The following is a 14773-nucleotide window of genomic DNA, read 5'->3' on the forward strand; positions in this document are numbered from 1 at the left end:
AAACCGGCACCATGAATCTCGTTATATTCTTCCAAATGCAAGAGAATATTAGCCCGGATGTCAGGCCATTTTACCGCGGAAATGAAATCGCCTGATACTCTGGCTCCAGGGGAATATCGACACCTGGAACAGGGGTAGTAGGAGTCGGTCGGTGTGTGTGTGTGAAGGGAGAGGTGGGTTGGAGGGTTGTAGGTTTAAAAGTTCAGGAAAATATTCCATTCTCAAGTGCAATATCTTTTTTTTCTTTTTAATATTAAATAATACCAAACAGATAACATGGGTGAGTTTGATGTTTTGAATAAAAATGGTACATTTCAGGAAATATTAACCCACTTTTTAAGACAACTCTCAAAATTTCAAGTGCTTTAGCCTTAATACAGAGCCATAGCAGGGAGTGGGGCACCCTCCAATATCTTCGAAAATTATAAAGAAATGACAAGTAGGGGCGTGGCCGTCACCCTAAATATTTTCCTGTTTCTGTATTCTGCCCCCCCCCCCCCCCCCCACACACACACACACAATATTTATAGGTCTGCACACACTCAAATTCATCGTTAAGAACGTTTCCAGCTTTAAAAAGCTCTAAAATTTTGAAGAGTCCAGTCTCAACTGAAAATAAGACGTGTGTGTCTGTCTTGTGGGACTTGATGTTTTATGTGTTTATTTATGATACGATTTACATTTTAAAAAAACATGGCGCTTTTCGGTCTAAGAATTGCTTTTTCACATTGCATTTATATGTTCAATGAAACCTTTTTTAGCATAGGTACCCCGGCCGTAACAAGTATTCAGAGAAATAAGATAACAATCTAGTTACACTTTTCTGAAGAGCTCTCTATGCTCGGTATATTGCCCCGGTCATCGCATTGTACATGTGATACTTGCTTTTGCCTCGCTTATTTCATTTTTTTTTCTACACCAATGTTTGTCGGGATTGATCGACCTGTCTTTTAGGTTGACTTATTAAATTCTGCCAACTGTTATCCCATTTTGGGGTGTTTAACGATTCTGGCTTGATTGTGACGCTAGTATTTTATATAAAGTACAGTGGATCAACCTATCCAATAACAATTACAGCACACTCAAAATAGTATTCAAAAACAATATACCCTCGATTGCGATGTCTCAAGGGCTGTAATCTAAAATTCAAAAAAAATGAAAAAGTTCATGTTTTTAGTGCCATCTTTTAGCGGTAAAAAAAGCTTCTACCACCCTCAAAATGCTGGGTTAAGATCAATTTTGCCGACGATCACTTCCGTCGCATTCATGGGTGTTCTCCTTGGGGTTGGGCGGTTGAGGGTTATCATATTGCGAAAGCCATACTTGCACGCCTCTCAGTCCAAACTGGATCATACGTTGCATAGGGATAGACATGGTTACAATATACTTAAATGGTTCTCTTGGTAAAGGCTAAAAGAATAAGAGGATTATATTCGAGTATTTGGCTTCCTAAAACTCGGTGCGAGATTCTCGAGTGGTTATAGGCCTCTGTTGACTGTGTTTTAAGGGGTTTTATACATAAGTCTAAGGGAGAAAAAAGTATGTACCTATCGCATTCCCGTATTTTTATGGCTTTTGGCGTTTTTTAACTGTCAGTTTTTGACATCGCGGTAATGGTTTCGGTTATCATCAAACCGTCTGAGAGCCAAGATAAAAAACGTCTTTTGGGAGCAAGCAAGAAACAACCGCTTAAAGAAACCGAGATAAGGATATTCTTAGTAAGCAAGGTCAAATTTTAAACTTAATTGCCGTGTCGAGGTGTCAATCTTTATCTCTTCAAAATTTTGGGTAAATAAATGGTTGCGAGGCTTCGCAAATTAAACAAGTATTATTGCCATGGTGACACACGATGTGTGATAGTGGTTATAAATGAGGCATAGAGAGCCATCTTTAGCTGTGATTCAAGGGTCGTATCAAGGAGAGTCTGAAAGCTGTTTTAGCTGTATGGTCGAAACGCATCAAGTTAAAACCAAACTTGCAAAAAATAACGAAAAGCAGAAAATTGTTACGCGAACGGTGAGTTTCCAGTAAATTGTAAAGTTATACAAAACCATCCAGTAAGAAAAACATTGATTTCTTACATAAACATACACCGATCGCTGGAGATTTAGTTTTGTCTTCTACAAACGACTTTTCAACGTTAGCTGTATGATAAATTTTTCAACTATAAATTATTATATATATTTCCGTTTACAATTTGTCAGACTTGAGTATTGTACTGGCGCCTTTTTAGCCGTCTTTTTTATATGAAAATCGCGTTTTTGGGTTTGAAATCGAAACAGTTTTTGTGATTCTCCAAAACTGATTACCTATATACATTATTTTGTCAATTAGACACAGGAGTGACGAAGTTCTTCTAAAAAATTATGCTCGTGTCGGGATTGAGAACTCTTTTTTGTGAGTGTATTTTGAGTTTTTTTTTCTTCAAGTGTTGAAATAAACAGAAAGCATAGATTTATTCAAGTTTTCTAAAGACCTTGCACTGCAGGCGTGAATCTTTACAGGATTAACCAAACAAGGAAGTTGTTAAATGTTTTGGATTAATTCTGATATTGGCACATCATTTCATTTTCCATTTTCAAGTAAAACGGGATGTTAATGCAGCCAAAAACAACTTTTGTAAACATCCGCTTCTTATGGTTGGCTTTTAAACTTCGGGTTAAAGGGTTGCTTTGTTGCCACAAGCAAAGAGTTTGTTTTCTCATTATGTACAAATCAAATTAACGTTTGTTGATAAAGACTCCTTATATTAGTTAAATTTCTGAAAGGTAAATTTGGCACTATGAAAAACGAAATATTCCTACGCTCGCCCTCTATCCCTCATCAGTCATTGCCATTTACATAACCACCCTTTATTTTTTGTGAAGGTTGTTTATTTAATTAATTCGAATGCATGCCACTTTCGGGCCATTCATCAAAATTGACAAAGGAAAATGATTATTGTTTCCTCCCATCTACTTTAAAAGTGGAAGACGCTCTTTATTCTTTTTGCATTCCCTATCGGCACAGACTGACATTTGACATTCGCAATTCAACCGAACTAGACGCGCAGTATTCATCATGACAATTATTTGAGCTCTAACATTAATGTTATGTCTTACACTCGACAAAGGACAAAAAGGCGTCTCGCAAGACTTAATGGCTTAAACAAAGTCTTCAACGTGTCTCTTCTGTCTTAAAGGTGAGTGGAAAATCGTTGGTGCTTTTTTTCTGTGGTCACGATATTCCTAAATTGCTGAAATTCAAATATTTTCCCTCTGAATATGCTCAATTTGCAAAATCAAAATTCTTGTTGGCATTGTGGGTAAAACGCATGCATATATAGGGAGTTCCTCCATTATTGCTCACTGAGTTTCAAGTCCAATAGATGTCGTTTGCGTACAATTAGTTAAGCAAAGTGCCTCTTGTTGCCATGGTAAATGGCAGGCTATATCAGACCAGCCTTCTTTCAGTGCCCACTCGTCTCTTATTCAAGATCTTGCGGTTGTGATAGTCTAGCCTTTCAAGCGAAGAACAGCTTCTTCCAGGTATTTCCCTCTACAAATATTTATTTCGCTAAAACCAAACCTCGTTTTATATCGTTTCGTACTATATGAACAACTGTCTTTGTTTTGCTTTTTGGTGGATTTGTATTCACGCCAGTTTTGGCCATAATATTGTTAAAAGAAAAAAAAGACGTAAACTAGATGAATTGCTGATATCTAGCTCCATTCCAGCTCGATTCCAGTTTCTGCCATGGAAGCGGCTGGAAATAGAGCATACAATTAATCCCTCTAAAGAAAACTTTTCTCGAGTATATCAAATGCAGAAAAGGTTAACCTTATTTTTCCTATCAAAATGCAAAAAGGCAAAGCCCCGAGCGCAGCAGCATTTTAGAAACCGTAAATTAAGGCTCACTTTTCTACACGTCACTAGAGCTCAATCATTAACAAATTCTCATATGTCAACGAACGTTTTTATATCATTTTGCTTTGTTTGACAAAGCGTCATAATATGATATTATTATTTCACTAACAATGATTGATAAGTCTTAGCTGCAATAATGGAAAATGCAGTCTAAAACGACGTTTTATTTATTGCTGTATTATTTTGTCCTTTTATACTAAGCCAAAATTGAAAATGACAGAATAGAGTACTTTTCATTTAAAGGGAATAGTCGTTATTAGTCGATCATTTATTAGCTTGACAGAAAGCATGAAAATCTCTTTAAATGTCAAATTGAAAATTGGGAAAACTAGCGGATGAAGTTATAGTTTGTAAAACGAAATAAAAAATATCAAAAACACTTATCATCTATTATTTGAACAGCAATCAGTTTGAAGTGTAGAACAAGGGCGCGTAATCCAGGAAAGCAGTTTATTTGCAGCTCTTCCTCTAAAAAAAAATGTCAAACTATCAGTAAAATCTAAGTGCATCGCAAACAAGCAAACATCATGGCCTTATCCCTCCTTGGATCAGCACCAGCTAGCGGAATCTATACTACTAAAAGAACGCATCCATTTTTCATGCAAAGATAACTGACGCAAATGTATTGGGCAAATATTGAAATGGAAAGAGCTCCGTTAATTTGCTTATCATTTATTCATAAATTTCATTGGTGAGCAAATTGAGTCTGACTTACTTATCAGCCAGTGAAGTTCGTTCAAGCTTGAAAAGATGATAGACTAAGAAGGACTAGGTTTACACGTATTTCAATTAAAATTGCACCCGCGAATCAATGTATCGTAACCCCAGTGGCTCATGGGTAACGTATAAATGGCTGAATCCTGGTCTCTGAATGCCGTGTGAACATTAAGATTGGTAAAGCTTCATACACCTGTGTTTTTTATTTTTATTTACGCTAATTTTATTTATTTGATACTCACGAAGCATTGCAGGTTACGACACAGATTCTCCGAGCGCAACCTTTGAAATAGGTGTATGTGTTATGCTCACCCCTTCAATGAATGAATCATGTGTACCCCCCCCCCCCCCCCCTCACACACGCACACGTATAAATTGAAATGAGAGCTTTGTAAGTCGAGAATTTCTACGTAAACTTGCAGGAATTCGTGTTTACTGCGATTTTGCTGGCAGCCATCTTGGAAATAGAGCCTAGTCCCTAACGTTTTAGAATATCCCAGGTCTCCCGCGCGCTCGCCCCAGGCTCTTTTTAGGCCTGGCTAAACATTCAAACATGTTTGTCAAACATCGAAATCTCATGCGAGCATCTTTTTGTGGAGGTGGCTAAACACAAAAACATTTTCATAAGCGCGCGCACTTTTTCCGTCTCTTATGATTACGCGAGAAATCAAAGTGGCGCCAACGGAATTTCGAGCTGTTATTGGATAAAAGAACGAAGCGCGTGCAATATTTTTTGTGATGAGTGGCTAGACGATAAAACATGTGCATTCAATGCAACTGTTTCATGAAAATGTTTTGATCTCGTTCAAACATATGTACGTGTTGTGGAAGCCCATTGAGTGTCATGTTTTGTGGGTGGCTAAACTTACAAACATTTGTGTCAAACGCAATGTTTGACAAACATGTTTGAATGTTTAGCCAGGCCTTTAAGCCATTAAGAAAAACGACAAACTTTGATTTATATGTGTACACCATACATAGAGATGTACCCTGGTTCCAAGGCCTCGAGCGTCTCTCTAGTTAGTGGCCAGAGATAGAGACGTTCGAGGCTCTGGAACCTGGGTGATAGAGATGCTGCTAAATAGAAGCAATCAGCACATATTTGTCTTGTGGCGAGTCAAGCAAGGCAGTCCCAACAATGGAGGCAGATATTTTGGCGCTATTTGCAAAAGGATATGCGCAAAGTTCCAGTATTGTGCTGACAGGGCGTCACTAGCTCAAATAAAGGGAAGGCTTAGAGGCTCACGTGACTTCTATGATATGATTGGTGATATGATTATTCTATAATAATATGATTCTTCTAAGATTCTCCGTCCGCCGCCGGTTTGTCAGCCTAGAAAATACCAAGTATTAGGCAAGCAGTCAATTCCATCGGCTAATTTAGAAAGGCTTTGCGCAGTGTTTACTATTGGTGTTTGTTTAGTTTGTTTTTAGATTATTATTACTTCCAAGCTTCAACGTATAATTTGTTTTCCAGATTCGACGTATAATTTGTTTTCCAATGAAAAATACATGTAATAACAAAGATTGACAATTGCTGTTTAAAAGAGTTCTCTTTAATATACATTTAGAGCCTGGGCCTTCTATGGTAATGTTTGGTGATCGATTCAGAAGTGCCACCCCCCTTCCTTCCGCCCCCACAACTCAGCCCGTTTCCAAGGCAACCCTACTCACACACACACACAAAAATAACTTAGCAAATGTCAAATTAATTTTTGCGCCATGACACTCGTTGTGATCGTATTTTCTTGCCGTGGGTTTACCATTTTACAAAAGAGGACTCAAGTCTGAGTATGAAGCAATTGATAATCTTTCCACCCTCCGGCCGAACACAACACACCTGTGATACTGAAGTTAGAGACTTCATCTCGCTATCTCGCTTTTTGGCGTGGTTTTATATCGGCCAATTCCGCTTTCCTGAAGCAATGCACACACCTTTTAGTTAGGCAGTTCCAGTATTTTGTAGATAAAAAATGAGAATTTATTTCCGATATTGTAGCTGATTTGTAGGTGATTTTGAAATAAATAATCAGACGAATTTAGCTTTTTTTGAGCTTGAAAATAATAATGGGAATGTGTGGGAGTAAGCTCTTTTTTTAAGCCAAAACTAGTGATAAGAATGTGGGCGTTGATTGCATGAATTGGTGTCTTAGAGTAAAACGACTTGTATATGTCAAATATTACTAAATCGGGTTAGGCTTAGTCAAATTGAATTACGATATTGTAATTTTGACTCAGGTAATGACTCTTAAAATGAACGCACTCATAGAAGCGGATTTGTTTCTTTTAGAAAAGAAATGACAGAATACACCTATTATATTTTCGATTTAAATTACTGTGAAATTTGTGAAATCATCGTATATATGAAGCGAGGTCTTCGGCTAAATGTTCTAAATATAAATATAACTATAAATATTCCAAATATTGTGAAATATACGAATTTCCATAACACTAAAAGCAGGCTTCATATAGTCGGTACATTTGGTAGAGATAGGCGCCAAGATTGTGACGTTTTGTACCGATGGTAACGATGATAGAGCCCGGGCTCTAAGTGACGAAACGTGGTTGGAGCACTGGTATATGTCTCTTTTTTAATCTTTTGTGTCCAGCTTTGCAAACGTTTTGGTCGCTACAGTGTGGTAGGGAGGCTTATAAGTATGGACATAAATAACTTCCGCACACATTTTGGTATTATATGGGAGTCACGACGGTTTTACGGTAGAGGCTAGGGATGATGGATACAAACATGTTAGGGAGTGTTCATTAATTACACCGAGGCCGGTGGGGAGTGAAGATTTTTACTCAAGACACCTTAAAAAATTCAGAGCCCCCCTTTCATTGTAAACCAAGCGGACATTCAAGACCTCGGTCTGATATTTCTCCGTACAGACCTCGCGCTCGGTTGATAAGTAGTTAATGGTGGCCTGTTTCTATTGCTAGCTTGTGTGCCGAGGACACGCAATCTGGTCCTAGATTGTCGACTCTGTCGTTACTTCTGTTAAATACGTTTCTGATTTTAAAGCCGCATTGTCACCAGTTTACTTCCGGTCGATTAAGTAACAATCTCCGATGATTTTTAACGGAAAACGCGAAAAATATTTCAAAATATTGAAAGCAGTGTGTTTATTGGAAGTTTCTTTGAGGATGTGATTGATAATTTAGAGCGGATGGCCTGTTTAATATCTCGGATTTTAATAGATTCTTTTGTCTTGCATTAAGAACATAGCGTTCCGCTTTTAGTTTCTTTTTTTAAGTACGTTCTTCATATATTTTCCTAGGGTGTAAATTTGTTGGCCATCAGTAGTGGCTTTAGATCACACAAAGCAAAGAAGGAATTAATAAACCTTAAAGGGACATTAGCTGTTGAAGTTAACTAATCTTCGCCGTTTCTCCTTACTCGCAGCCTGCTTTGCATTCAACGCCAAACTTTTGCCACCAGGGAAGAAATTTGTACTATCAGTGGGGCTTTTCCCAGTTCCTCCATACTTGGAGTTGAGTGGATTCCTAGTTTACGTTAAAAAAATTCAGTTTTAGTTTCTCCAATTTATTGAATAAAAATAAGTGTCAAAATTTTCACTCGAGGAAACCCTTCCTAGAAGGCATGTACCCCAAATTTCACAACCATACAGTATATTGGTAAAACGAGTGACGAAAACAATTTCAACCGTTCTTGTACATGCACATTTTCCATCCATATGAGAAACAGTTTAAAATACAGTGATGCACGTGTGGTTTTGTTGTACAGACTTTTCAAAATTCCCCGAATTATGAAAACTACTCATGACCCTCACTACACTATTAACTACACTATTTCAAATTTCGTGGCTACAAGCCATGATAAAGCCCCCTTTGGAGTGGCGATACCCTCAAAGCAAGGTAAGGAAGGGGGCATTCTCCCAAACACGGAGGAATTATAAGGTACGGTAATACGAGCAGCAAAATAGTACAACTTTTGTAAAAAAGTTCAAAGGCGATGTGGCGCGCGTTTTACTAACGACGAACCAACTTTTGTCGCAGCAAAGGATAGACTGGTTCTTGCTGTTGATCCGCCATCTGTTTTTTTTTCCATGACGACTCGTTCAACCACCGATCGCAAAAGCTAATGCAAGTGCTTGCGTATGCTTGACGTCTTTTTGCTGCAAGACAAGTTGGGTTGTTGTAGCAATACGGGCTACATCCCCGAGTTTTGTTGCAAAAGGTAGAACCATCTTTACTTTCTGCTGCAAACTTTTTCAACTTGCAACAAAAAAATTGCGGCGGCGACCAAAGTTGGTTCGCCGGTACGGTAATACGCGCAACGTCACGCGCTCGACCCAGGCTCTTTTAGACCATTTAAAAAACGACAGCCATTGATTGATATGTATAATGCCTAATAAGGAAATGACCGAGCGAACTAGAAAAACGACAGTTTTTAAAACAAGATTGACTGATATGCAACAGCGTTTCCTTCAAGTTACTTTGCCTAATCTGAGCTACTATCCCGTGGTGCGCGAACTGTTCCCGTGCTAGCCGAAACCGCCCGACTGAGAAAAATATTCATAATGCTTGATTCGAAAGAACGTTTTGAAGTTTTACGGCTTATGGCAACCTTACCTTATACGGTTTATGGTAACGTCACGTTATGCGGCTTTTGTGACGTCACTTTATGTGGCTTATGGTGACGTCACGTTATACGGTTTATGGTAACGTCACGTTATACGGTTAATGGCAACGTCACGTTATACGGCTTATGGAAACGTGTTTCGATGCTCCGATGTCGAGCAGCTGTTTAGCTGTTGTGGTGCCCCTAGCATTTGTCGCGTTTAAAAATCGTAATATTATTATTCATGTTTATAGGCCAAGCTAATAAAATAAAATAAATAAATGTTTTCGTACTGAGCACTCAATATTCTATACTAGTTTCAATGAATAACTCGTGTTTATAATCTATAGTAAACCAAAGATAAGCTTCTCAAAACCTTATTTCTACTATAGCGAACAATAATAGTCTAGTTAACAGCCTGGCCTCGTCTTCATCCTCGACAGGCTGTGGCAACGCCCGAAAGGTGATATGCGGTAGATCGCAGCTGACTGTTTTAAATAATTTCAAACAATTGTTTTGTTAGCCTTAAGTAATGGAAAATAGCTTGAAAGTGTCTATATAAATATATTTACTATGCAATATTTCTAGAAAATATATTTTGAAAACAAAGGAAAATGGCACGCATAATGATGCTCTAATTCGGCTAAAAGACATTTCACGCACACGTCCGTTCTAGCACAAGCGTTTTACCCAATTAGTCGAAACCCGCGTCGAATCAAGCAACGCTGAACGTTCACATTTGTTCCAGGACCTGCTAAACTTTGAGAAAACGCGCCACTATAAGTAAGAAAAACTTGGTATTCGTATTTATCTGTGGCTTTTTATTTTCAGCTATGTAAGAGCTGGGTAACCTATTTCGATATTTATCGTTAGACAAACGGCATAACTGCACGAAAAATAATACACATAATTCACCTTATTTTGATTATGCTACGAAAAAAGCTCGTCTTCTTGTGGTAAACTGAGAATTGTCGGGCGATATTGGACCTGTATTACCCAAGGCTAAGTAGTGCTGGCATGTTCTCAAGGTGGAATTGTTTCTGTTAGTTATATTCATCCAAGTCCATTCAAAATGTTCATACCCGTCAATGTGAATGAAAGATCTTTCTCCTTTCTGCATATACATTATGTTATAATGCACCAAAAACTGGTATTCGACTCTACCAGTTTTTGTTGCATTGCATTTATTCGTCTGGTTTTCGATCACGATTATTTGGGCCTTTTGTATTGATAGATATATCTTCTTTTAACCTTCTTTGAAAGCCTTATATTTTGTTGTGTGTATCCTTTTTTTCCTGTTTGGGTTTCCATTTTCTGCCTTTATTTATTTCACTATTCCTTGCACTATTCCCTGTTATTTCCTTCCCTACTTTTTATTATCAAAAACACCATTTCTTTTCTTCATTCTCCACGTCTTTTCAGCATTTTCTTTGATTTGCCATCTACTTTAAAGGATAATGGATCTAGCTTTCTTTTCGTCCCTTGTTTACATTTAAGCCTTAAAGTTCCCATTTTTTACCTTTTTATCTCTCCCCTACTTTTTCCCCACAGACGAAAAGTGGGTTTAGCGAAGTTAGATTTTACCAAAGATTAAAACATCGCTAGGCGCTATGGCTGAATAAACGCCTCCAGCAATAACCATATGAGTTCTCAAGGGTACTAAAATGAGGTTGAGCTCGAATGAAAAACACTTGCAGGCTGATAGCTAATAGAAGACCCACTTATGGTCGTGGGCATTAAAAACACAAAACAGGATAAGAAAATCAAATGTTGTTTGTCTTACAATAGAGAAGCGACATCTAGGTGCATCTATTTTCTCCGTTGTTTTATAAATCTCTTTATGATATAGTCACGTAATGAAGACACTGTAATGCTAAGCCCATGCTTGATTGGGTGGTTTTCAATTACTTACTCATTAAATGTGATAAGCTTTTTTACCAATAGTATATTTAAAAGGCCGCGGCTAAAAAGGACAAGTTTATTTTTATCACCTACTCGACTCTCGTACAATTTAGAATTTATTTACACGTATGCGTTTTCTTACTCAAATTGAAAATATTCAGAGAGCATTTATTGCGCCCAGAATGAGAAATAATTCATTTAGACAAAGTTCCTGCTACTATTATTCCACATCAAGATTAGGGCTGGCGGTTCCCCAATGGCGTCCATGTGTTTCTAAAACAGTTTTTTAGTCAATTTGAATTAAGCATCCTATATAAATCTTATCCTTGGTGCAGCCAGCCCAGCAGAGGTAGCAAGGAAATCAGAAATTGCCTTCGCGTGGGCCTTATAGGGACAGTTTTGATGAGAGAAATATTGTTCTAAGATTTTTCATATGACAGTCCTTTATCAAATCTTAGAAACAATATATTCTTCATAAAATGCGGCTGTTGTCCTTCGCAAGGCATTCTATCCAAGAGAAAGAACGTCCAAGAACAACAAAAACTCCAACGTGACATTATTAGAAACTCGGAGATTGCAAGGTAGTCGGTGTGTTTGAAGTTTATAGCCTGGGTAATTTGGTTATCACATCTGACGTTCACCGGATCTTAATTGCTTCCTTTCATTTGGTATAAATCGGGTGGAGTCTATATGCTCGCTTCTAATGATAACATTCTGTTCTTTTATTTTATAGGATTTAGTCTAACGTTAGACCCAGACGAGGCAAGACGAAGCTGTCACTCGAGTTGGCCGTGAGGCGACAAGAAACTCTGAACGTGGGAGAGAAGAGTTGCTACAATTCTCATAGCAATTGGGCACACAGAAAGACTTCACAGTGGAATTTCATGTGTTTGACAGCATCGTAAAAAAATTTCGCTCAGGTGCTGCGCGACGTCTATGCCGTTGTAACAATTATAAAAAAAACACAGACGCTTCACTCGCTGCAAGAGGTGCAAGATAAGTTCTGAGAGAAAGACGTGAAGTTTGTTCACTCATCACTACCGGGGATAAGAAAATTGCTTTGGCAACTTGTGAAACCTTTGTGGAAAAAAACGTGCTCTAGGAAAGTGGCCAGTTTCGTGTATGCACGTTTTCTCTACCCTAGCAATTTCTTCCCCCACAAACCGCCGGAGGGAAATCAGCGAGAAGTGGTTTATTTTGCTGGTGACGCCTTTATTTAAGAATCGTGTGTATTTGCAAGAAATATTGATAAATTCGAAGAGCAACACGAGATGGAAAGATAACGGTTGTATCATTTTACGTCATAAAGTTTCGCGTAAACCTTCGTGACGTTTTATCGGAAAAGTGTATATAACACGCAACGTGAACTAAGTTGATCAAAATTTACAAGAGCTCTTAGGGAAAAAAGAAAACTTCAGCATCATCAAAGAAATCAAAATGAATAACTCGACGTCTTCAAGTCTCAAAGACTCTGGTATTGTGTGGTGTATACTTTTTTCAGTCCAGTCCATTTTTATTGTGGTTTTGAACACGATGACGGTTGCAACATTCCTAATCAATCGACATCTTAGAAAGAGAAGCGTGTACCTCTTGATAAACCTATGTATCGCTGATCTGTTCGTCGGGCTAATTTCTATGCCTTTTTGCATCTATGACATCGGCCTAAGATCAGGAATTTTCACTACGGTCATTCCGAAAATGACATTCTATTTCCTCTACGTTTTCATCGACATTTGTTTCGGACTCTCATCTGTTGTTAACCTGACTTTCATCGCACTAGAGCGCATGCGCGCAACGGTGTGGCCCATACGTCATCACAGCTCAAGACCCCAGATGTACTTCTACTTGATCGTCGCTGCATGGCTTATCCCAGCAGCCATCGCGGGATGGCAAGTTGTGAATCTTAAATTTAGGAACCTTTTACTGCCATATTGGATCCCACACGTTATCATCCTGGGGCTTTTACTTATCATCGCGTTTTCGTACACCGTAGTTTTTGTCAGCTTCAAGAAAAAGATCTGGAATGGATCGAACTTCACTCGGAGCCTTCGCACAAGCACAAGCAGTCGACGCGACCGAAAACTCGCTGTGACGCTCTTCGTTGTCACGGCAACGTCATGTCTCGCCTGGTTACCATTTTTCGTGCTCTATCTTATAATCCTATACACAAAATTCACTGTCTCTTACAACACTATATATGCGTTTAAACTTTTGCATTACAGCAACTCTTTTGTTAACCCAATAATCTTTGTTATCAAGATGAGGGAGTTCAGAGCTGCTTTCTTCTCGTTGCTAAGGAGATGCTCACGTGACCAAGGATATGTACAGCAATCAATGATTCTGTTGGAGTCCATTTTAAAACACCGACGGTCTCTGAAAGAACAAGGCAACCATTGTGGGGAGTCATCGTAGAAAAACGTATGTAGGGACATAGGAACTCAAACATCTCAGTGCAGATTTTAGCGATAAATCTTTTTCTCGTTTTTTTTTAGATAAATGGTGTTTTGGAAGTTTTATAGCTTTAAGACAAAAACATCGTGATATTATTTTGTCTGGGAAGGCCAGAAACGAAAAAAACACTAATGGCGCTGAAGGCTAAACTCACACTCATGAGAAACTAATTTTAGGTGACATCGACAGAGTTCGCTTATAACCGCCTGAAGCCAGGCGTCACAGTGTTTTAAACAGCAGCTGCATAGACTGTGGATGGAAGATACTATAGTATTCGAGCCCTATTGGTAAAAGAGATATAACACCTTATATAATTGGAAAAAAAAACACACACACACACAGACTGACCGGCCTTCCTTCCTTTCTGGTGTCTCAAAAGTAAAAATGTGTCTTGTTGTGATGAGACTACAGGAGATGTGAACATCTGAATGGTCTCCTTTTTTGTGGTGTCGAATGTTTGCCACCGTAAAAAGATGCCTTATTGATCCTCTGTTGTTGTTGTTTTTTTTGTTTTGGAAAGCATGAATCTTTGGAAAGAGTTAACAAACTAGTAGATCCATGCTTACTAGTTGTAGCCATCAGCTCACAGAGAAATAAGTAAACGAAGAAACTATGTTCGAAACTATGTTAGAAATAAAATTCTAGGCTTTTCTATAGTTTCTTTGGAATACAAAAACGATTGAATTTTAACTAATTCAAAATTGAGCGCAGGGCATGAAAGGTTTTTTTTTTTTTTGGGATCAACAGGTCCGTACCCAGGGGGGTGCAGGGGGTGCGAACACTGCCCCCCACAACGGCCGAAGGTCCACTTTTGATTCTCAATAGACGTGCTATTTGTAGACAAAACTAAAAATCATAAGCCAGACCACTCTGATATATAGCCAAATTCGACAATCCCGTGGAGATACTGCAAAGGCATAAAAAATCCCTTTTTGTTCTTTCGGAGGTAATTAGATTTTTATCAGAGAACTCCCTCCCTCCCCCTTCCCCCTGGAAAAATTAGATCAACTTTTTCGGATTTCGCACCCCCCGAAGAAAAGTCCTGGGTACGGGCCTGATCAAGTAGGTAATCAACACACATGATATCAAAGATGCACACTAAAAGTCAGACATACTATTTTAGTTTGTCATTGTTACCCTAATATCTTAGGATTTAAGTAAGATAGAGATCATAATACTACTCCCTCTGTAACTCCTCGATAATCCCCCTTGCTC

At 38.4% G+C, this 14773-nt stretch overlaps 1 protein-coding gene across 3 annotated transcripts; it reads left to right on the forward strand.

Moving 5' to 3' along the window:
• The first annotated feature begins 1898 nt into the window (after positions 1 to 1898).
• LOC5503812 (5-hydroxytryptamine receptor) lies at positions 1899 to 13874 on the forward strand. 3 transcript variants are annotated; one of them, XM_032372050.2, is made up of 4 exons: positions 1899 to 2016; positions 3113 to 3181; positions 3453 to 3527; positions 11841 to 13874. In XM_032372050.2, exon 4 carries the CDS (start codon positions 12545 to 12547, stop codon positions 13517 to 13519), a length of 975 nt encoding a protein of 324 aa, XP_032227941.1. In that variant the 5' UTR covers positions 1899 to 2016; positions 3113 to 3181; positions 3453 to 3527; positions 11841 to 12544; the 3' UTR covers positions 13520 to 13874. The 3 variants fall into 3 exon arrangements, with proteins under 3 accessions (XP_032227941.1, XP_032227943.1, XP_032227942.1); XM_032372052.2 differs by lacking the exon at positions 3453 to 3527; XM_032372051.2 differs by lacking the exons at positions 1899 to 2016; positions 3113 to 3181; positions 3453 to 3527 and adding an exon at positions 9848 to 9988.
• Positions 13875 to 14773: the final 899 nt, after the last annotated feature.

Source organism: Nematostella vectensis, chromosome 9 (genome assembly GCF_932526225.1).
Source record: "Nematostella vectensis chromosome 9, jaNemVect1.1, whole genome shotgun sequence".
NCBI lineage: Eukaryota > Metazoa > Cnidaria > Anthozoa > Actiniaria > Edwardsiidae > Nematostella > Nematostella vectensis.